General features: G+C 38.0%; 4 protein-coding genes across 4 annotated transcripts; all 4 read left to right on the forward strand.

Moving 5' to 3' along the window:
- The first annotated feature begins 268 nt into the window (after positions 1-268).
- On the forward strand, positions 269-4,248 carry LOC126633137 (uncharacterized). The gene is made up of 7 exons (XM_050303698.1): positions 269-938; positions 1,210-1,298; positions 1,414-1,549; positions 2,714-2,812; positions 2,949-3,074; positions 3,261-3,520; positions 3,642-4,248. Exons 1-7 carry the CDS (start codon positions 770-772, stop codon positions 3,750-3,752), a joined length of 990 nt encoding a protein of 329 aa, XP_050159655.1. The 5' UTR covers positions 269-769; the 3' UTR covers positions 3,753-4,248.
- Positions 4,249-5,002: 754 nt separating this feature from the next.
- LOC126633138 (uncharacterized) lies at positions 5,003-6,690 on the forward strand. Its single transcript, XM_050303699.1, has one exon. The coding sequence runs from the start codon at positions 5,912-5,914 to the stop codon at positions 6,461-6,463; it is 552 nt and encodes a 183-aa protein (XP_050159656.1). The 5' UTR covers positions 5,003-5,911; the 3' UTR covers positions 6,464-6,690.
- A 470-nt stretch (positions 6,691-7,160) lies between these two features.
- LOC126633141 (uncharacterized) lies at positions 7,161-8,678 on the forward strand. Its single transcript, XM_050303701.1, has 2 exons — positions 7,161-7,455; positions 7,609-8,678. The coding sequence occupies exon 2, from the start codon at positions 7,612-7,614 to the stop codon at positions 8,005-8,007; it is 396 nt and encodes a 131-aa protein (XP_050159658.1). The 5' UTR covers positions 7,161-7,455; positions 7,609-7,611; the 3' UTR covers positions 8,008-8,678.
- Positions 8,679-9,551: 873 nt separating this feature from the next.
- Positions 9,552-10,770, forward strand: LOC126633140 (uncharacterized). Its single transcript, XM_050303700.1, has 2 exons — positions 9,552-10,034; positions 10,155-10,770. Exons 1-2 carry the CDS (start codon positions 9,861-9,863, stop codon positions 10,587-10,589), a joined length of 609 nt encoding a protein of 202 aa, XP_050159657.1. The 5' UTR covers positions 9,552-9,860; the 3' UTR covers positions 10,590-10,770.
- The last annotated feature ends 12,341 nt before the right edge of the window (positions 10,771-23,111 follow it).

Below are 23,111 nucleotides of genomic sequence, written 5' to 3' on the forward strand. Positions count from 1 at the left end.
AGTTATACAAGTTGTATAGGAATAACATTAAAGTGTTTGGTGATGATATAATTTTATTTTAAAATGTTTTCAACCTAATTTTTGTAAAATGGGACTCTTCAGATACATCATGTTTTTAATACAATATTTTATATTATTGATCCAGATTAACGTGAAATTATAACTGTGAAATGATAGAAAATCTCACATTTGCGACTGTGATAGTTCCATACCAATACCATCCCTCACAAATCTATGACTTCTCCTAAAAGAAAACATAGGAGTGTTCACCAAAAAAGAAAACATAGGAGCTGACACACCAACGGCGCACGTTAGCGCAAGGCACAGGACACAAGGCAAAGAGGTTGATTAAGCTATCCCACCACTACCGAGCAAACGCCAACAATCACGGAATCATCTGAGAAAAACACCATAATAATCATCACCATCGTCCTAACCTTAATCCCCCCTGGGCAGACTAGGCCACTTATTCTTCATTAACCTTAATCATTATCTTAGTCCCTTCCTTAATCCTAATTACGACGATGGCTTTGCATTAATCTCACGAAATCGCAGCCAAAAAGGCAAGACAAGAAAAGCCCAGAAGCCAAAAGCCAAAAGCCAAAAGCACTAAGCACTCATTCCACTGCTGCGTTGGAGCAAAAGACGACCTGGGTCTGTCGTCTGCAGAGGCGAGGCTTCGAAAGTTTTGGATTTTTGATCAGGGTCTGGCTCTGATCGATCTGTGAGGTCGGCGGATATGGTGTGATGAAGGAGAAGAGACGAAGGCATGGCTCGGGTAGGAGGAGAATGGGGATTTAAAGGTAGAGGGAAATGGGCTTTTTCGTACAAGAAAACCACTCTCATCGTTTGCTCCATTAACATTGCCGTTGCTCTCTATGTTCTTCGCTCTCTCTACGCTTCTCTCTACATCTACTCCGATAAAGATACAGGCCCCAGTACGTCTCTCTCTCTCTGTCTAATTTTCTCTCACTAGGTTCTGTAAATCTTGGTTCTTTGAATGATCCACTAGCTATTTGAGGTATTTTGGAGAGAACCCAGTTGGGAATTTAGCTTGTTGTTTGATGAGTTTTGTTTAAATTTTCTTGCTTTGGATTATCCAGTAACTGTTTGAGGTGTTTTTGAGAGAACCCAGTTGGGAATTTTTGAATTTTTTGACGTTGAATGCTGGTTTAATTGAGGGAATGTTTTGTTTGTGAATTGGTTCAGCTTTTGAGTACACTCCGGATCAGATTAGGAAGATGGAGGAATCAGTTCGGATTCGAAAAGCAGCTGAACCGGTTGAGCTAATTAGATTGGTAAGATATGCATTTTGGGCTCTCTGGTGGTGGGTAGATCTGTTTGATTGAATCAGTAGAGCGATAGCTGTGAGTCTTTTAATTTAATGGAGGACTATTCTGTTGTGCTCAACAGGTGAAGGCACTTAAGAAGGAGCTTTACGGAGAGGCAGCGGTCGAATTGCCACAGCCTTTGAAACTGAAGATGACTAATGAGATAATTGATAGGTTGAAAACCTTGAGGCCCAACGCAAATATTACTGAGCAGAGAGGTCAATGCAGCTCAATTTTATTTTCTTTAGCTCATCTCTTTTTGTTACATGCATTTCAAGCAAATCGTTATGTTGGACTAGAATAGTTAATAGCCATGCAATATCAAATCTGAAATCTTGTATAAATGGTTTAAACATAATTATCTTACTGTGACATTCAACTTTGTCCTGAAATAGATATGATGAATTTATTTTTGAACTGTGTTGATTCTAGTTTTTGTATCTGAAACTACAATTATCGACATTGATAACAAACTCAAAAAGCTATCGAGTGGTTATTTAATACTGTCATATTAAGGTTGAATGAAGTGTACTGTTCTCTTGAGCTACTGTACAAGTTCCGGTAAAGGAGGAATCCAAAGATTTCATAGCTTTAGTTTAAATCCCTAATCATTAAGCTTCTTATGTTTTACTATAAGTTTATTACCCGTTTGTGCATGCTTTCCCGTTATCTATTTCTTTATGATGTTGCATCATCGTATGGTAGATTTCCTGCTTCCAATATTTCAACTACTTGTTTCAGCTTTCAGAGGGAAATTATCTGTTGCATATCCAGAAATAAAATATTTTTAGGACTGAAGGTTACACGGGTTAAAGTGAAGTTTAAGTAGATTGCATGTGAAAGGATGTAGAAGGTTGTCTGTTTTGTCTTGACTCTTGAGGAACAAATTGCTTCCCGGTATTCTGGTAGCATATAAATTTTCTCTAGATTTTATGTCAAACCTGATCTTTGCAAGGAAGGGCTTGCTTTAGGCATACTCTGTATTTCGGTAAACACTAAAAAATTGTGACGTAAAAGAGCAAACAATTATAGTTTAATGTGGTTTTTTTAGTTTTCTGGTGCCGTGCTTCTTTCTTTGGGTAGGTGGTGCATGATGACCTGCATAACTGTTGTTTCAGTTAACTTTGGAATTACTCAATTTATCCTGTGATTAAGTGGGGCCAATACTGATTGTCTTTTTAGTAAGACTGGCTATAATTTAGATATGTGTGTATCTTGCATTTTTTTTAGACCTTAGAGATGTTCCACTTAAGTGTAAAGTGCTTTCACCTTGTTCAAGTAACGAGTGCTTTTTCACTCGTACATTACAAGTTTACAACATATTCTCTCATTACTTGTAGTAATTAACTTATCATTTTGATGCTGGGTGCTTAAATAAACAGAAGTAGTTGAAAGTTGGTGCAAGGAAAAACTAAAAGAAGCTAAGCAGTTGGCAATTGAGACCAAGGCTTCAAATTCAACAATTCTTCATGAGGAAGCAGGTATGGTCATTATTTGTGAGCTACATGTGGTTTCTTTTTAGGATTCAGTAACTTATATGATGTAGCAGTCTATGAACGGTAGTGTGATTGTTTTGACAGACTCTGGTGTTTCCTGTTCTGATTTTGTTTTCCATAGAAATGCTAGTAAAAGCTTTGGAATCGGATTGGACTTGGCTTTTGGAAGACTTGGGCCTTTGGATTCCTGCTGAAATTCATAACACGGAACATCATGATAAACCTGAGGGTGAAGAAGACGATTTAGGTAATTCATCAATTTCTGCTCCATGCCTTCTCTCTGTCATAAGACAAAAGTAATCTTTTATTTTCCTTTATGAAAAAAAAAAAAAAAGTCATGATCCTTGTCTGGTAGTTTTGAGAAGTTTACTCATTCGGATAGTGGAAACTTATTCCGTGTGTTGAATGTACGTATTCCTTTGTTTTTCTGTAGACGAAATTTTGCCTGGCAGGCCACTTCCTCCTGAATGCCATGCAGAAGTTCATACAGATTATGATGGTGCTGCTGTAAGATGGGGACTTAACCACCACAAAGATAGTGCAGCGGACTGTTGTCAGGCTTGCTTGGACCAAGCTAAACGTGCTAAGCCTAATCAAAATAGATGTAATATATGGGTTTACTGCCCGTCAGAAACTGGTTGCTATTCTCCAGATATCTACGAGCATAAACTTGGAGAGTGCTGGCTTAAATACGTAAGAACTAAACAACCCCTTCATTACAATTTATATATAATTTGATTTGATTGCATTTTGTTTGTGATTACGTTGATCCAGTTGAGTCTAATGTTTCTTGTTTTCAATCATCAAAATGCAGGCAGAAACGCCTAAACTTAATTTTAAGGACAAGTATTCTGAATCATATAGAGACCGCCATCCATCTGCACCGCTTGTTGTTCCCTGGGCCTCTGGCATTGTTGGTGCATGATAGGATTTCGCCACTCCCAGCAGAAAAGGACAAACCCTTGTCGTTGTAACTTGACCTGCAAAGGCTTACCATGTTCTGGAAACATCACAAAGCACACGAACGAAGGTAACTTCACTGGAATATGCAATCGTGGTCTCCCTGGGTTTATATACTTTAGTTCCGTTTGAATTGTTTATTGAAAAATAGAAGAAAATAGGGAGAATTTTTGAAGAGAGGGAAATGGAGCGACTGAAGGTTCAGGGTACGCTCCGAGCTTCTTGTTTGTTCAGAGTCATTTTTTTGCAATACGGATTGTCATGGTGTCTGGCGCCGATGATTCAAGATAAAGAAGTCCTGGTCGGAGGCATAGTGAGGTTTGTCGTTAGACGTTGAGACTCTCCCCGCGAATGAACGAGGGATATGAATTTCTGTCTATGAACGTTGTGTAATACTCTCTAATTCTTTGGATAAGTACATAATGCTCTCTACCTTTAAAAGTAGGAGTACAAAGTTTTCAGTTTCTTGTTGCTCAAGTATCGTTTATCTTGTAATGCTCATCAATTGTATAAAGTACAGTTCCAAATAACAAAAACCTGAACAAACTAGAGAGAACCTCGACGGTACGAGGGAGAAAGAACAAATTGTGGGGATTTTAGGGATCTTCATATCTTAGTCATTCATCGTATATTGTGCGGTTAAAAATCATTTGATTTTTTTTATTTAAAATTAATTATAAATAGTACCTGACGAAAATTGATCGCACGATATACGATGGACAGCTAGGAAGGGATCCCCACAAAAACAGTTTTATGAACCTAAAGTTTTCGGAACTGTTTTTAAAATGAATGAAAATGTTTTTCATGAAAATGCTTTTTATGAAAATGCTTTTGGAACTAATTCTTTATAACAATACAAGTGAATTTTGATAAGGCAGATAAATTGCTTCCTACAAGAAGCATACATAACTGATGCTCCCTTCAATGGACTTTAAGTGCTTACAAAATCCAAAATACTATCACCAAAAAAAGCGTTTAGTTATTTTAAAGGTGAGCTAAAAATTTTCGATTAAACTCAATTACAAACGTTTTTGGCACTCCATGGAAATCCACCGCATGCCCAAAGTGAAATTTAATTGTAAGCAAAAGATTTTATATTCGATTCTTGCCAAAATAGAATTTGAACTACATTATTATTAATTCATTATGAGGTTTTAGCCAACTTTCTCATTTTTTAGGTAGGTAATATTGTTTATCAAAAAAAAAAAAAAAAAAAAAAAAAAACTAACTCCACGCGTACAGCACTTTGAGAGTCGCTGCCTCTCAAAGCGATTCCAATCCGCGCTATTCTTTGCCCACCATTATTGATGTGATCGCGCGCGAGATTGGATCTTGCTCGGCCCACGAAGGTAACTTAATTTCTACGTTTCTCTTTAGTCCTGGTATTTTGGTTGCATTTGTGCATAATCCGATCGTTACTTGGTTCAGAAAAACCAACAATCCCATTGGATGTAATTCTCAAGTTTTTTCTTTGCACTTTGAAATCATTATTCTTGTTAAGAATTTTGAAATTTCTGTAGGTGGGTTGTTGCTTAATTGGTTTAATTCGCATTTGGGCGTTCTGTAGCTCTGATTTCAAGCTATGGTTCATTGACATTGAAAGTCTGCAGATTATATTCCTGTCTGGTTTAGTTGAATTTCGATTCGGGTTTTCGATTCCCAAGTGGGTTCAAGCTCTTGTTGTCATCCGTCAAAGATTTTACTAGAAAATTAATGAATCAAGCTTAAAGATTTTTATACGTTTTGGTTTGTCTGCATGACCAGAGGAACCCAAAAGAGGGACTGCATTCGGGTGGACATGTAGAACGATGGAGAAGGGTTAGGGTTTATTGAGATGCAGCGATATTAGTACAATACTTGAATGCCGTTGTATTTTCATGCTTGATGTTATATGAGCAATAGAAACCCGAATACTTGATCTAGATGTCCTCTTATGTGTTTGTTCAGATTGTTTGATAGTCAAATTTCGAAACCTAAAAGTTGTGTGTCGTTGCGGTATTGGTAATTTGAAATCAAGTATTCAGTTACGTTTGATGGTTCTTTAGATTTTCGTATAAAGAAATTACAGACGTTTTTTCCATTTCATATGATGTGAAGCTAATGTGGTAGCAAGTAGCTACAACCATGGCTCTTGGCAGCCACCCCATTCAGGAAACTCACTATGACATACTATCGGTGAAACAAGATGCAAGCTATGAAGTTATTCGAGCAAGCTACCGATCTGCCATCCTTGATAGTCATCCTGATAAATTGCAAAGTACATCTGGGTCGGGAGATAGATTCCTGAAGGTGCAAAAGGCTTGGGAAATCCTTGGCGATTCAAGGTCTCGCGCACTTTATGATAGTGCGCTTCGAGCTTCTAGTCATGATGCTATGGTCGCAGAAGATATCAGCCTAGAAGATGTGATGGTTGAAGATGCGGGAGAGGTCATCCAACTCTTTTACCAGTGCCGGTGCGGTGACTATTTCTTCGTTGATTCTTTGGAGTTGGAGAAGATGGGGTATGCTTTGTTAAAAGATGGAAACAAGATATCTTTTGAAGCACAGAATGCATTGCCAGCATCGCTTGTCCTCCCTTGCGGGTCTTGTTCTTTGAAAGTTCGGATATTGATCAATTCAGATGACTTTATGACGATCATTGATAACCATCGAATGGGGGACGAAGTTTTCTCTTAAGATTTTAGTTTCAACAGCTTAAAATGACGAGAGCCCTGTGTGTTTCAAGTTGAAATTTCATGGAAAATGGGATGAGTGGGATGATTGAAGCAGAGATTAAAGAAAGGCCAACTATGATTATGTTCTCTGTAGTTTCGGCAAATCTGTACTTCGGTCCTTAGAGTTTCAATTGTGGCAATTTTGTAGTTTACTGATTGATTCAATATAAGGACGTCCTAATTTCGAGATTTTCTCATGGAATTTGCAATTTTTGTTTTTTGATACACAGAATTCACATTGGATAAGCAATTGCACAGTTTATACGTTTTTAATTTGAGAGATTTTAGTGGATTTTTATGGAGTTTAACTGATTTGTAGGAATTCTATGTAAAATTTTGATTCAATTCCCTATAAATCTCATGGAGAGATGTGAGATTTGTAGATGCTTAAAATACACTACAAAATCTCTTCAATTCCTTCTAATTCCTCAACTTTTCCAAATTCTTTATATTCAAATTTTAATTGAATACACATGAAATGTTATAAACTTCTTTAAAATTCTAATTGAATACACTTGAATTTATAAGGAATTTAATAAATTATCTCAAAATCTTGATTGAAATTTCAAAGAATCACTTAAAATTCTGATTGAATACTCCTAAATTTATTAAAAGAATTAAAATCCTTCAAAATCTCAATCGAAAAATTGACGGAATCGAGCATCTTATTCTTCAACTGCTACGATTAGCAAACTTTGTGATTTAAATCGCGACAATTGAAACTCGAGAATCAAAGCGGAACTTTTAGAACAGCTTAGCGGCCCAGCGCTATCGTACGGGCCCTTGTATGAGTTTGGATGGATCAGGACCTCATTATTTTATTTTATTCTAAATAACAAAAAAATAAAAATTTGAAGAAACATATTCAAAATTGACGTCTACGATTCTCAGCGATCTGATCAGGTTTCTGGTTCTCCAATCCTTCCAAGAAGGTTGAAAATCTCTATTTCCCAGGTACGATTTCTTCTCCTTCTTGTTAATTTCACAAAAATTTAGGGCTTTGTTCTTCCTGTGAAATAAAGAAATTTAATTTTCATCAAAGATTCTGCGGTTTGGGGGATTTTAAACTAAAATCCACAATTGGGTTTCTCTGTAAATCGGAAACAGGAGATGGGTTCTGCAGAAAAAAGCTCCCAATGGCGGAGCGTGTTCGATGGCGTGAAGCTGAAGACCATCAAATCAATGCCGGAAGCTCTAATGGCGGAGATCAACACAGCAATTTGCAATCTCGAATACGCACGCGCCACCGATCTTCTCGGCTCTCCGTCTTCTTCGTCTTCGATGGCGAAAACCGAGAGCTCTGATCAACCCGTATTCAATGCAAGAATGGCGGACCAAGCATACAAGGCAGGCTGCGCAGCATTGGCAGCTGGGAAGCTCGACGAGGCCCTTCTCTCTCTAAACACTTCTCTCTCTAAGTGCCCACCTGACCAGACCTCTGCCGTGGCCAAGCTCCACTCTTTGATCTCTCTCACATCTCAGCAGCTCCACAAGCCCACCAGCTGAGTTTATCTTGTCCTTTCTAATTAATGCAAGCGATGGCTGGAAAGGAAGAATCGAACACAAAATCTCGGAGTTTATCTTTATCTTTTCATTTTTAACTAATGCAAGGATGGCGGGGGAAGAAGGAATCGAACGCAGGATCTCGGATCTCGAGTGCAAAGTCCACCAGCTGAGTATATCTTGTCCCTTTTAATTAATGCAAACAATGACGGTTGGAGAAATCGAACTTAGGATCTCGAGTGCAGCGGAGTTTATTATGACATCAAAAAAATTGGTTATTTGTGTATTATACTATTCCGGCACTTGGATCCAACTTATTGTGACAACATGAATTTTGGTGGGACGAAAAGTTTAGGGTATTTGATTCCAACTTTCCATGTTTTGGTCATGCGGATTTGGAGGTCGGCAACAATAATTTGGAGCTATTGAATGATCAATCAATTGGGGAACATGACATGTTGACATTAGTGTTGGGAGCAGATTTCACGAGGGTGGTTGGTGTTGGTGGTGGAGATGATGCTTTTAAACTTTACAGAGCACTTGTAAAGGTGGAGAATTTTCCTTTATTCTTGTCTAAAGTTCTAAACTTTGATTGTTTGATCAAGTTGAGAGATGAATGATGTATTTAACCATGGTTAATCACTAGTAGAGGATTTCCTTCGTTATTGTCTAAATTTTGGTTTGGTTCATTAATTTAGATATGACTGGTGCCATTTTGTAGCAAATTTGACCTACCAGTATTATCATTATCGGTCGTATGCAATTATGTGTTTAGTTGTCGGGAAGGACTTGCTTAATACTTTCAACCTAACAGTATTCAAGGCAAGTGACATGCGTTGTCATGTGTTTTAATTTCTACTTGGTAACTCTTTATTGCTTTGGAAACCGTCTCACTGGCATACTTGGTGTAGCTAAGTCTCAATCCATTTTCACATCTAGGGTTTTTAACGAACTCAATGTGGAGGGAGACTAAAGAAGATAAAATCAAAGATATTGCTCAAGAAATCTAAGACTCATAATCTTTCTTTGTTATGATGTTACTAGAATTTAATGCCCATGAAATTTCTAATTCTTTTGCTGAAGAAGGCATGCAAGTAATTTTGATTGTCATACCTTTCTGTTGGGACATCACATTGAATTCAACTAATTTTGATTGTCATCAATGAAAATGAAATTGGGGAAAGATGCCAAATTTATGTGTTAACTTGTACATGATTTCATCCATTGAGATATAGACTTTAAGAGCACTCCCAGTTTGGGAAAATTTAACCGATAGTTTTGTAAGTGTGGGTTAGGCCAGTTGGTTAAGACAGTGTGTCTGCTCTTAGCACTCAAGTTCGAGTTTCCCTTCCTGTAGTTTAAAGTAGTTCAGAAGACTGTCTTGTTAGAAAATAAATACTAAAATGTCAAATTGGGTTTGGTATCATGTCCTAGTTCTCCATAACTTCAACTTAAAGTGTGAATTGAAAACTACAGAAGAAGTACTAAATAATAAATATAGGGAAGAAAACCAAAGAAACGGATTGAAGTTACAAGAGTCTTCTTCAATGAGAATTATTATGGCTGTGAGATAAGCAAGGGCGTTTTCAACCTCAAAGGGAGGAGTTTTAGCTTTTGTTAAAACGTCTAGTATGCTTTTTTAGCTTTGTCTTTACCCTAAAGAATTGAGACCAGTATTCTCCATTTTCCCCCCAATAAGTTGAGAAGCCACTGTCAAAAAAAGCAGGTGATGGTCTAATCCGAACATCATGTCGAGTAAGAATAACTCACACCAAAAGCACTAGTTTTTGTAGATATCTCAAAGCAGCTGTGGCTTACAGTTTACAAACCAAAAGCACCTTTTTTTCAACTCCAACATGAGCATCTTTCATCATGAAGAAGAACAGCCACCAAATCCTTCCAAAAGATGCAAGTTTCTTGCTGCTTGTCTCACCGATGTGTTTGCGAATTGCCATACCAGCAGAAAGCTTTCGGCTTCGAGCCCTGCTGGGGAGGAGTTCCTGACAAGCGACTTTGATGAGGAACAAGAAGTACTTACTGTGAACCGAAATGAATATTTTTCGATACTAAAGTTTTCATTTTCTGTTAACCCATGAGTGTTTTGCAGGTTGTTTTTATCGTTTTTGGTTGCTTGGTTTTTTCTCCATCAGGTTATTGTGTCTGCCATTCGAAGCCGTGCTATGGAAAAACTGACGCGCAAGCCGAGCAGTTTGACAGATAGCTTCTCTTTCGTTTACTCTTCGAAATCAGAAGATTTATTCATAACGCAGAAAGGAGCGGAAAAGCAAGAGGATCATGAAGATCACGAAGGCGATGAGAAAGAAGAATTTTTATCGGTTGCAAGCTGCCTTTCTTGCTGCTCAAGCACCGCTGCAACCAGAGACGTGTTTCTTTCTGTCAAGACAAGTTTGTCGCGTTGTTCGAGCCTTGGTGGGATCGAGTTTAGAGATTTTCCAAGGCAGTCCATAATTCAGCAATTCTATCATTGTGAGGGCTGGCCGTTTGGGCTTTGCCGGAAGGCTGTGTTGCTTCCACCGCTGCCAAAGTCGCCCTCTGAGTCGTGGATGTGGAAGAAAAGGCACTAAGTTTGTTAAGATGGTTTAAAGTCGGAGGTCGCCCGCACCACCACCAACAAAGGACGTTCAAAGTTCAATGTTATTTTGTGTTTAGATGATTAAATGGATGGAATAAAATGCAAATACAATAAAAGTTTCAGTTGTAATGCTATGCTATACTTTGTAATAAGTAATGCTATCATATATTAAATTTGGCCGGACTTGTCCACCAGCAAGAAACAACCTTAAACAGAAGAAACAAGAAAAACCCTAAAACTACAAGCAATACAAAATTCAAAACAATCCGGCAAACGAGAAGAAATAGAAACCGAAACCGAAAGTGAAGCCTAACACCTACACCCCAGCACACGAAAAGGACTACTGCTAAGCGGTAAGTCTTGTGGATTCGACCTGGTGTCCATCTGCAGGAAGCTTGGAGACGAGCAGACAAACCTTTTGTGAAGACGTTGGCTATCGTGTGAATTTGATAGAAACTCACAACCACCACAATGATAATTACCAATAAATTGCAGAAGCACTCGCAACCAATGCGTTGATCAATCTGAACTTCAGCACTAAGGAGGAGAGCCTCTAACCCATCATAAGTAAAGGGCTTGTCACGAACTTGAGCAGCACTGATCACTATATTCTTATAGGGAGAGCCAACATTCTTCGTGATGACATCAATGATCTCGGTCTCAGGAACAGGAGAACCAACTAACGCTAGTTTGTGGGAAGAATCACTGACAATAGAAAGAAACTCACCAATCCTCCTACCATTACGGGTAGTATGAAGAAGATCACTGCGGAGCTGCGTGATATGTTTCAGACTGGAAGAGGCAAACAGATTCTCCAAAGCTTGCCAAGTTTCACGAGCAGTACGGTACTTGTGAGCGATGGTGCCGAGCACATAAGGGCTTAAGAAGCAATCGATACAGGATAGAGCACGGTGGTCCTTTTGGATTCAATCTTCAAAATCGGGGTTGACAGTATCGGTTTTGTTGCCATGTTATAGCTGTGATTATCTTAATCACAAGCTTAGTTATCAAATAAGTATTTTTGATTAGTGAGGCCAGCTGGCGGTAGTGTTGGAAAAACAATATATGTAACTCATTGTGGGAGAAATGAAATACGAATATATTCAAGAACAAATATCTCTTCTCTTTCTCTATCTCTTCCCATAGCTTTCGCCATTGTTGTGCTGCTTGCAGGTTGAGTTGGAGATCTGAGATTTGGTGCATATTAATTGGTATCATCCATCTCGGTCCTCGATTCCCTCTTGTATGCCCCGTCACGCGCTGACGACTCGATTAGTAACCATGGACGCTCGTCTCTCTACTGTCGAGGAAACGTTGGCGGATCTTCCCAACTTCATTTGCTCCTCCATTGCCGCTGCAAATCAGGACCTCACGGCTACTCTCTCCGCTCAGTTCGAGGCCAAGCTAGCCTTCTCCTTTGATCAATTTCGGCGTGAGCAGTCCTTTGTGGGGGGAGCTGGCTCGTCAAATCCAGCACTGATAGTTGCCGACTCTGCTCTGGAGACCCCTCGCCCGCCTCGTCGTGATCAATCTGACACAGGAGGTGGTGCCTCGCAACTTCAATGGTCTCAACGAGTGGATTTTCCACGCTTCTCCGATGGAGAGGATCCGCTCACCTGGATCTATAAGGCCGAGCACTATTTTTCTTGTTACAACACTCCCGCCCATCAGAAGGTTCTTACCGCCTCCTTCTACTTGGAGAATGAAGCGATGCAATGGTTCCAATGGCGCAATTGCATTCATACCACTCATACTTGGGAGGAATTTACCAGTGAGCTTTGTAAGGAGTTTGGGCCCTCTGAATTTGAGGATTATATTGAGGCACTTTTCAAACTGCGCCAAATAGGTACTCTCAAAGACTATGTATCTGAATTTTGTAGGCTTGCTAATCGTGCTCATGATGTTGGACCTGTGCTTCTCAAGAGTTGTTTTCTCGGTGGTTTAAAAAGGGAATTAATCTATGATGTTAAGTTGTTGCGGCCTGCTACAGTCTATGATGCCATATCGATAGCTATTTAGGTTGACTCTAAGCTTTCTGCCCTAAGAGCTCTCAATCCTAGAACCCTTCCTTCGGCTAAAATCACTCCCCTACCTATACTGCCTCCTAAAACTAAAACCACTATGTTACCATATTGTAAGCTTACTCCCGAAGAGGTTCAGCGCAAGAAAGATAAAGGGGAATGTTGGTTTTGCCTTGAAAAGTGGGTGGCAGGCCATAAATGTGGCAAAAAACAACTACTTCTGTTAGATGTGCGGGAGGAAGGTGATCTCTGTGAAGAGTTAGAAGAAGGAGTGCAGGCTGAATTACAGGGAATGGCATTGAGTGAATGTGCATTTTATGGGGTGCATCACACACAGCCTTTCCAAACTATGAAGGTTTTAGGCACTGTCAACAACCATTCTGTAAGAATACTCCTAGACTCGGGTAGTACGCACAATTTTATTGATTCTAGGTTTCTTAAGATAGTGGGGTGGTCTTTGCAAGCAACTAAGCCATTTGAGGTTAGGATTGCTGATGGGGGAAAAATCAAAAGCCAAGGTTGTTGTAGGCGCATACCCTTAGAAGTAGGAGGTTATCATTCTCACACGGACTTATTTGCACTTCCATTGGGAGGGTGTGACTTGGTATTAGGAGTGCAGTGGTTGTCCACTGTGAGTCATGTGCTTTGGGACTTTCAGTTGCTTACAATAGAGTTCCAAGTGGGCAAACACAAGTTCAAATTGTCTCACAGTACATCACCACAGCTTGCAGTGCAAGAAATGTCACTTCAACAAATTGACAAAGAGCTTTCTCAGTCCAATTTGGGGGTACTATTGTATTCTTTGGAGTCTAATGCAAAGGGTACTGAAATTCTTGGTGCTCAACAAGTGGAGGAGTTACAGGCAGTGTTGCAGCAATTTGAGACATTGTTTCAAGTACCTACTCAGTTACTTCCGTACAGGACGTATGATCACAAAATTCCACTTATCCCTGGTTCAAAACCCCCTAGTATTCGACCCTACCATTATGGACCTGCACAGAAAGATGAGATTGAGAAGGCAGTCCAAGAGCTTCTAAAGTCAGGGTTTATAAGGCCTAGTCACAGCCCGTTCTCCTTTCCAGTGTTGTTGGTGAAGAAAAAGAAAGGAACATGGAGATTATGCATGGATTATAGAAAATTGAACAGCATCACAGTCAAGGATAAGTATCCTATTCCATTGATTGATGATCTACTGGATGAATTATATGGGGCAAAGTACTTCTCTAAGCTTGATCTCAGGTCCGAGTACCATCAAATTAGGATGCATAAGGATGATATTGAGAAAATAGCGTTTAGAACTCATGAGGGACACTATGAGTTTCTAGTAATGCCTTTTGGGCTTACTAATGCCCCTGCAACATTTCAAAGCCTCATGAATGACATATTCAAGCCTTATTTGAGAAAGTTTATCTTGGTATTCTTTGATGATATATTAATCTACAGTTCTTCATGGGAACAACATCTAGTTCACCTGCAACAAACAATGGAGTTATTACACAAGCATTAATTGTTCCTCAAGAAACAGAAATGTTCATTTGGGCAGCAACTAGTGGAGTATTTGGGTCACATAGTGTCCAGCGAGAGGGTTTCTACACACCCTACCAAAATTAAAGCCATTGTAGAGTGGCCAACTCCTAAGAATGTGAAGGAGTTGAGGGGATTTCTGGGTTTAACCGGTTATTATAGGAAGCTTGTGCCTGGGTATGGCAAAATCTGCCAACCTTTGTACAAACTCACGAGTAATGAAGGGTTCCTTTGGACACAAGCCACCGAGGAAGCTTTCCAACAACTGAAACAAGCCATGACTTCACCCCAACTCCTAGCCCTACCCAACTTTGCAGAACCATTTGTTATTGAGTGTGATGCTTCTGGTTTAGGCATTGGAGCAGTTTTGCAACAAATGGGCATACCTATAGCTTTTGCAAGTCAAACACTTGGTCCCAGAAATCAGGCCTTGTCAACTTATGAGAGGGAACTTATTGCAATTTTATATACAATTAAAAAATGGCAGAATTATCTCCAAGGGAGCCATTTTATCATCAAAACTGACCATAACAGCTTGAAATATTTCTTGAGTCAAAGAGCAAATACACCATTTCAACAAAAATGGGTATCCAAGCTGTTAGGGTTTGATTATAAGATGCAATATCGACATGGCAAAGAGAATATTGTGGCAGATGCTCTCTCTAGAGCACCTGGATCAAACTGCCTCCCGGAGCTACCTTTGGAGGATAAGGGAGATGTGTTAACTATCACATACCCCTATTTTGGGTGGCTGGATGAACTTAGGAGGGAACTAGAACTAGATCCTTGGGTTAAAGTGAAGAAGCAAAAGGTGGAAGTACAAGCTCACGGTACTGGACAGAGTGTAGTTGTTTCTAAGTATCACATTGACAATGGATTCTTGAAGTACAAAGGAAGAATTGTCCTTGGGGTGGATTCTGTGTGGAGAAAGAAATTATTTGAGGAGCATCACTCCACTTATATGGCAGGCCATGAGGGAGTGCTGAAGACTTATCAAAGGATAAAAAAGGGTTTTTATTGGGTAGGAATGAAGAAGGATCTCAAAGCTTGGGTAGCCGAGTGCAGAACTTGTCAACAAAACAAGTATGAAACTATCTCACCACCTGGATTATTACAGCCCCTTCCAATACCTCAGCAAACATGGATAAACATAAGCATGGATTTCATCTGTGGCCTACCTTCTTGCAAGGGGAAATCTGTGATCTTGGTGGTAATGGATAGGCTATCAAAGTATGCACACTTTATAGCTTTGGGACATCCTTACACTGCTAGCATGGTAGCCCAAGAGTTTGTAGAAAATATCTTTAAGCTACATGGCATGCCTCGGACCATTGTAAGTGACCGGGATACTATCTTCCTCAGTGCTTTTTGGAAGGAGTTTTTTAAACTACAAGGGTCGAAATTGTGCATGAGCTCCGGGTACCACCCCCAAAGTGATGGCCAAACAGAAGTTGTCAATAGGTGCCTAGAAACCTATTTGAGGTGCTTTACTAGTTTTCAACCCAAGAAGTGGCTCCAATGGCTTCCTTGGGCTGAATGGAGCTATAACACCTCATTTCACACTGCTTCCAAGTTCACTCCATTTGAGATTGTATATGGTTTCCCTCCTCCACACATTGCATCTTATGAACTTGGTTCGGCTAAACTGGAGAGTGTAGAACAAGGCTTGATTGCTAGAGACAGAATGTTGAAAGTGCTTAAAACTAATTTGGTCATCGCACAAAATAGGATGAAGGTGCAAGCAGATAAACACAGAAGTGAGAGAACTTTTGAGGTGGGAGACTTGGTTTATTTGAAGCTCATTCCTTACTAGCTGCAGTCACTTGCAACTCATGTCTATCACAAGTTGCACCCTAAGTTCTATGGTCCTTTTGAAGTGTTGGAAAAAATTGGAGAGGTAGCTTACAAGTTAAAACTCGCTGAAACCTCCAAGATACATCCAGTTTTCCATGTCAGTTGCTTGAAGAAGCATATTGGACCTGATGTTAATCCAGTGCCATTGTTACCATTGGTCACTGAGAATGGGTTACAAGTTCAAGAGTCTTTGGCTATGCTACAGAGGAGGGTGTATAAGAAGAACAATGCTGTTGGGGTGCAATTGCTTATTCACTGGAAGGACAAGGATGTTGAAGAATCAACCTGGGAGGATTATGATGAGTTCACTGCAAGATTTCCAGACTTCAAGTTCTAGCTGCAACCTTGAGGACAAGGTTTAATTGAAGGAAGGGGCAATGTTATAGCTGTGATTATCTTAATCACAAGCTTAGTTATCAAATAAGTATTTTTGATTAGTGAGGCCAGCTGACGGTAGTGTTGGAAAAACAATATATGTAACTCATTGTGGGAGAAATGAAAATACGAATATATTCAAGAACAAATATCTCTTCTCTTTCTCTATCTCTTCCCATAGCTTTCGCCATTGTTGTGCTGCTTGCAGGTTGAGTTGGAGATCTGAGATTTGGTGCATATCATGCCAGCATTGTCGGCGAGAAACTGAGAAGGACATGGAGATGAACCATCCACAAAAGACTTGAGTTTCAGACTCTTAAGTACAGAAACAATTTGGGCCAACCATAATTGGTAATTTTTGTGATCGAGTTTGACGGTGGTGGCATGAGAGATGTTGGGAAAAACGGAGATGTCAATAGAAGGGATGGCCACCGGAACTGATTACCGTAAAAAGTAAAATTGTAGATTCAACTCAGTGGTTAGAATGAGGATGCAGATTGATTCTTACACAGATCATTTGTTGGAATTTAGGGTTTTTATTGAGTTATTAGTTTTCCTGTGGGTCAAGGATTAGAGTTGTTTGTCTTATTTGTTAAGTTTTAGGGTTTACTTTGGTTTTCTCCTACAAATAGGGAGAGATTTTTCAGTGTGACTGTCATACGAAGTGGTACACCATGTGTCCTTATAGAAATTGTGGGTTATGTGTGTTAAAGGTTAATAACTTAAAAATTAAAAATTTCCACCACTTGCATAAAAACACGTGGTGTACCATCCATATTTCCGTCACAACTAAGAATTTCTCACAAATAGAAGTCATGTATTCATTATTTTATAATAACTTAGTCACAATGCGGTCCGCTGGTACGTAGTCGCCATTGCAAATTTTTTCTTTCCGTCAATAAAATAAGTTTAGTATTCTGTATGTTCGTTCGTGCACCTTGCTTGTCAACTTCAGTATTACAGTTCAAATTTATATTGCACTTTTATTTTTAAAACCTACGATATTATCTACACTAAGGGGGAGGGATGAGCTTTTTATGAAGTTTTGCACCTTTTATCTTCCCAAAATTTCTCTACTTTCTTTCCCCCACTGTTTCTCTCCTCTCTTGAAATACAAAAGTGCACACTCCAGATTATCGAGTTGATTTTTTCACATTCTATTTGTTATCTTTCACTTTGTTTTGATTGTAGTAGCTTTCTATTTTCAAGAAAGTACATATCTACCAAATATAATTAAGAATTATAGATAATAATGTTTGAAAATTAAACTTTGATAAAAAAAATAAGCTGTTAAAAAACTTGATATCCAAAGTGAACTAAAAGTTATTTTGACTATATTTCCAACATTTGCGTATTTTTATAAGGAAAAAAATATATAAAGAAACCAAACACCCTCACTCTCACCCAAAAACCCCCAATTAAAAGAAGGAAAAAAAAAACCTAATATGCCTACATATATGTGGGTTACTCATGTCAAGTTTACATGATCAAATCAAATATTGTATAAAGAACGAAAAGAAACTTACAAATTGTTGGTTGCTTTCCATGATAAAATTGGAGAGGGTGCATATATATATATATATATATATATTTTTTTTTTTTTAAGGAAAGCAAGAAACAGCTGGGAGAGAGAAAGAAGTAGGAGGACAGTGAACACCAACAGCAAAGCAAAGTGGAGGGAAATTTGGGAAGAAAAAAAATAGGGGGAAAGAAGAAAAAAAAAAAAGAAGGAAACATTAGATTGATCCATATTATATATTATTTATAGGAAAACTAATTATGAGAATTTCAAAATATAAAAGATTGATAAAAGATTATATATAAGGCTGTCACGTGGCGAGTTTTGAGTGTATTGTAGTGACACTCAGCAAAGTCCAGTGACAACATCAGCAGATGGCAAGGACATCAGTGCTTTATCGTAGGAGTTTTGTTTGAAAAAATCACTACATTGATTGTTTATGTAGATGACATGGTGGTGATAGGAAAAGAGCTGCATTACAAATATACTTGTTTCAAGAGTTTGAGATGAAAGACCTTGCTCTCTTAAGTATTTCTTGGGGATTGAATTGTCCAGATGGCCGTAAGGTATTTTCCTATTTAAACGGAAATACGCAATGGAATTTTGCTAACAAAGACTGGAATGCTTGCTTACAAACTTGCTGATACATCTACATAGATGAATCATAAGTTGTGTGAGCAAGAAGATCAAACACCAACCAATAAGGGACAGTACCAGCGCCTTGTTGGAAGGTTAATATATTTAGCATACATTAGACCAGATATTGCATATGCAGTAAGTGTGATTAGTCAGTTCATGCATGTTCTAGTATTGAGCCTCGTAGTGTGGTTGATTGCATTTTGAGATACCTTAAGGATGATTGGGGGAAAAGACTTATGTTTTCAAAACAAGGTCACTTGGATGTTTCTGGGTCTACAAATGCAGATTAGGTAGGTTCTATCACTCGATTGCGCAAGTTCTATCACTGAGAAACGTTCAACTTCTGGTTATTTCACATATGTTGGAGGCAATCTCGTTACTTGGCAAAGAAGGAAACAAAATGTTGTTGCTAGATCAAGCATTGAGGCAGAGTTTTGAGGTATGTCTCATGTCATTTGTGAGTTGTTGTGGATTTGAAATTTACTGTTAGACTTTGGCTTTAGTCCATTGAAACTAATGAAGTTGCATTGTTATAACAAGGTTGCGATCGACATTGCTCACAATCTAATTCAACATCATCGAACTAAACATGTCGAAGTGTAGATGTTCTTACAAAAGTCGTGTTAGCAAAGTATATTATTATAGTTCACTCGACAAGTTATGCATTGGTGACATCTTTGCTTGATTTTGTAATTAAGATTTCCTACAATTTTATAGTTTCCTATTCTCTTGTAATTAGCTTGTATGTATAGATAAAAACTTGTGTAGTGCTTGGCTTGCAACTGGATTTTGCTGAGCGGCACTACAATCCACTCAAAACTCACGATGTGGCAAGTTTAAATATAGTCTTTTATCATTTTTTTTATATTTCACATTCTCGTAATTAATTTTATACTAATTAATCATAAAATCAATCTAATTTCTTCTTATCCCCTTTTTTTCTTCCCAAATGTTCCCTCCAAATTATATTTTTCTGTAGGACTCTTCATTTTATTCTCTCCTTGTTTCTTGCTTTTCTTTAAAAACAAAAAAACAAAAAAAATATTCGGCACCCCAGTGGTAATTGAGGGTTTTTGGTTCTTTAAATAATACTTTTTTTTTCTTTATGCAATAGTTTGCTTGATCGCGTATTAGGGTTACTTGTTTCTTTCTTATAATCGGGGGTTTTTGGGTTCAGGTGAGGAGGTTTCTTTATATTTATACTAGCATTTGCCTACACACTTTGTGTGTATGAACACATTTTGTTAGAGTAAAATTGGCAATTCCTAAACAAAACGCCTGAGTCTGTAATCTTAGACTATTGCTTGTTTTCAGTTGTAATTATTTTAATATAAGTTTATCTCACGTGCTCTCGATCACAAAATGGCAAGCGTTTCAAAGACATCCACTCAAGTAAGTTTGTCATGCATAAGGATTTCATGTAGTTAGGTTTATCTTGGTTCAAATACAAATACATTTAGTTTTGGCTGCATGTTCTTGAACTTAACGAATCGACTGATTTGGTTATATGTTATGGACTAAACTATAGGTCTGTACTTAATGAATCAGTTCACTTTTGTTGCCGTGTTTGCATAGGATGTTAGTTAACATCTAATTAACTTGATAATTTTGCATGTTTATCAAGTTGATAATTACGAAAGTTTTTTTTTTGGTTTTGTTTTAATCCTATCACATGCTTATCTATTTTGCATGTTTATCAAGTTGATAATTACAAGAGTTTTTGTTTTGTTTTAATCCTATCACATGCATATCTATTTTGCATGCATTATTTGATTCACGTTTGGTTTAATTGCATTGATTGAATATTATATATAGGATTAGATTTAGCCCTTTAAAAGCTGCTGCATATGCATTTAGGTTTTTCCGATGGTATAAAACACTAGCAGCAATGCATTAAACATAGAGAAAATTCATGTGCCGCATGCCTATGGTTAAGTCGGTTTATATTTTCATCTTGATGAATCAGAGTATGTTTTTAGTTTGCTTTTACCACATGATATATCATTTAAAAGCAAACATTTGTTAGCAGCCCTAAGTGCACCGAGAGTTATCTTCGTTTCAAAAAAATCAGTTTTATTGCCAAGTGCTTTTCAAAGAAAATATTAGTTTTTGTTCACTGATTTTTCATGCGCTTTAATTAGAAATCAATTATGAAAATGTGCCTTATGATTTTCATAATTGGTTGATTTCCAAAAATCATTTCATTACATACATTCTGCACGATCGTGTTAATATCCTGCAAAGTTCGAGGCGATAATGATTGACGGCCGCGTTAGTGTTGTGCCACTTCAACTCAAAGGCTGAAGAGAGATCGAGTAGCAAAGCGCGGAGGCAAAACTACCTACTAGTATGTGTGTCTAGTTGATGAGTTTTGTAAGTCTTTCTGTACTTATTTCTCTTAGTGTTTGTCCTGGCTTGGGAGCCCGAGGATTTTCCCAGTGGTGGGTTTTGCCTCGTTAAATCCTACATCATGTGTGCACTTTTTATTTATCGTTTTAATTGCATATGAGTATGATAGTTTGATATGTGATGTGAATGTAGATTTAATTTGAGAACTGAAAATTAAATTGAAAATTGAATTGGATTTTTAAATTGGAACATATTCACCCCCCTCTAGGTTAAACTAGTACCCATCCTAGAACTTTCACATTTTTTCAGAGAAAATGAGAAGGAGAGAGGGAGAGAGAGAGAGAGAGAGAGAGAGAACGTGGGGGAGTGGGAGGTTTTTGTTTTTGGTTTTTTTAATTTTTTATTTTAATATTGGAGGTATTTTAACATCGCCTGTAGGTGAGGTTTCAATAAAAAATAGCAAAATTTGGACCTGTGAAATTACATTATTACCCATCATTTTTTTTGTGTGATAGAAGACTAATTTGTCTTTTCATTATCTTTTGGTTGACAAAGAAGATTTTATTAATTAGTAGAGATATATGAATTCTGTTATTTGGCTATGTTTGACACAACATCTACTTTTCTATATTATAAGTGTTTTAAGAATATGTTAGTCTAATTTTGATTTTTTCAATTGATAGGAGAAGCTTAGACAACAGAGATCCGAAAATTTTGGGAAGAAAAATGAGAGAGAGGAAAGAAGAAAAAATTGAACCATTAGATTGATCTTATGGTGTATGATGTATATTAATTAGTATAAAAAATAATTATGAGAATGTTAAATATAAAATAATGATAAAAAATTATATTTAAGACTTGCCACGTGGTGAGGTGTGAGTGAATTGTAGTGCCACTCAACAAAATCCAGTAGCAAATCAAGCTCCACACAAGTTTTTCTGGTGTGTGTATATATATATATATTAGCTTCCGTAAAAATACAAAACAAGAATTCCCAAATATTTTAGCAATTGTTCAGTTCAGCTATGAAATGGACGTTGGTTCTTTATGTTTTCTTAGCCATGCAAAGAAAACCTACGTATTTTGTATTGGAGATATACATTAAATTATAAATTTCATATCATACCTGATTGGTTCTGGAAAGCAACCTGGACTTCGGGGCCATGATACCATGAAAGAAACCAGTTGGCAATTAAATATGTCTGTCTTCTGCAAATTCAAGAGAGAAACTGGGGAAACATGTCACATCCAGTCTGCATAGTATGATATTGTCTGTTTTGGGCCATGCCCTCACGGATTTGTTTTTGGGTTTCCACCCAAAACGCTTCTTACTATATAGAGGTGGGCATGTACATATAAGGCACATCACCTCCTCTCCACCAGGCGATGTGAGATTTCACAAAACAACCTTAAGCAGAAGAAACAACAAATATAAAACTAAACCCCAGCAGCCAAAAATCGGGGTTGACAGTGTCGGTTTTGTTCCCAGCATCGTCGGAAAAAAACTGAGGATCTCAGGGAGAAGGACTTGTAAGATTATGAGTATGAAACATATACTAGGATCGGTTATAGTGCTTGAGATTGATATGGAAAAGTCTTGATTAAAAGCTGTTTTGGTTATCCTCATTGTTTTAGGATAACATAATTGAATATAGCTTAATTCTTTTGGGAGTAGGATTCAGTACTGGAGTTATATTTGGACTCATAAATTCTTATGCTTTGTGTAGTTTGAATCCTAGACTCATTTTGATTGGGAATAGTCGAAGGAGTGCTATATATAGTTCAAACCACTGCTCTTGCAGAACACAGTTCATTTGGCCCAAGACCTATTGACTGGAAGAGCTTTTGGTTTTGTAAAAGAGGAGAAGGTTTTGAACACAAAAGCTGCAATGGCTTCATCATCAGGTCCGAGTTCTGCAGGTGAGTTTTCTAGGTCCTTTGTTCTTGTGTTTGGTATGTTCTTTGTTTTGTATAAGTTGTGATTCAATTGGATGAATCTATTTTCTTGGATGTAAGTTTATCAAACTTGGTCTTACAGGACCATCCACAAAACACATGAGGTTCTGACTCTTAAGCAAAGAAACAGTTTGGGACAACCAAATAGGGTAATTATTGGAATTGAGCTTGACGGTGATAACGTGAGAGACGTACGGGAAGAATAGACGGGTCGACATAAACGAAATGATATGAAATCAGTGCAAAGATTGGGTCTTTATTCGTAATGAGGTCTGTC

This window comes from Malus sylvestris, chromosome 8 (genome assembly GCF_916048215.2).
Source record: "Malus sylvestris chromosome 8, drMalSylv7.2, whole genome shotgun sequence".
Taxonomy (NCBI): domain Eukaryota; kingdom Viridiplantae; phylum Streptophyta; class Magnoliopsida; order Rosales; family Rosaceae; genus Malus; species Malus sylvestris.

Bases quoted from the DNA above. Each gene is read 5' to 3' on its own strand.
- LOC126633137 (XM_050303698.1), top strand. From the start codon at position 770: ATGGCTCGGGTAGGAGGAGAATGGGGATTTAAAGGTAGAGGGAAATGG. The intron at 2,813-2,948 runs GTATGGTCATTA...TGTTTTCCATAG, and splicing joins AATTCTTCATGAGGAAGCAG to AAATGCTAGTAAAAGCTTTG. The intron at 3,075-3,260 runs GTAATTCATCAA...GTTTTTCTGTAG, and splicing joins GGGTGAAGAAGACGATTTAG to ACGAAATTTTGCCTGGCAGG.
- LOC126633138 (XM_050303699.1), top strand. From the start codon at position 5,912: ATGGCTCTTGGCAGCCACCCCATTCAGGAAACTCACTATGACATACTA.
- LOC126633141 (XM_050303701.1), top strand. From the start codon at position 7,612: ATGGGTTCTGCAGAAAAAAGCTCCCAATGGCGGAGCGTGTTCGATGGC.
- LOC126633140 (XM_050303700.1), top strand. From the start codon at position 9,861: ATGAGCATCTTTCATCATGAAGAAGAACAGCCACCAAATCCTTCCAAA. The intron at 10,035-10,154 runs GTACTTACTGTG...TTTCTCCATCAG, and splicing joins ACTTTGATGAGGAACAAGAA to GTTATTGTGTCTGCCATTCG.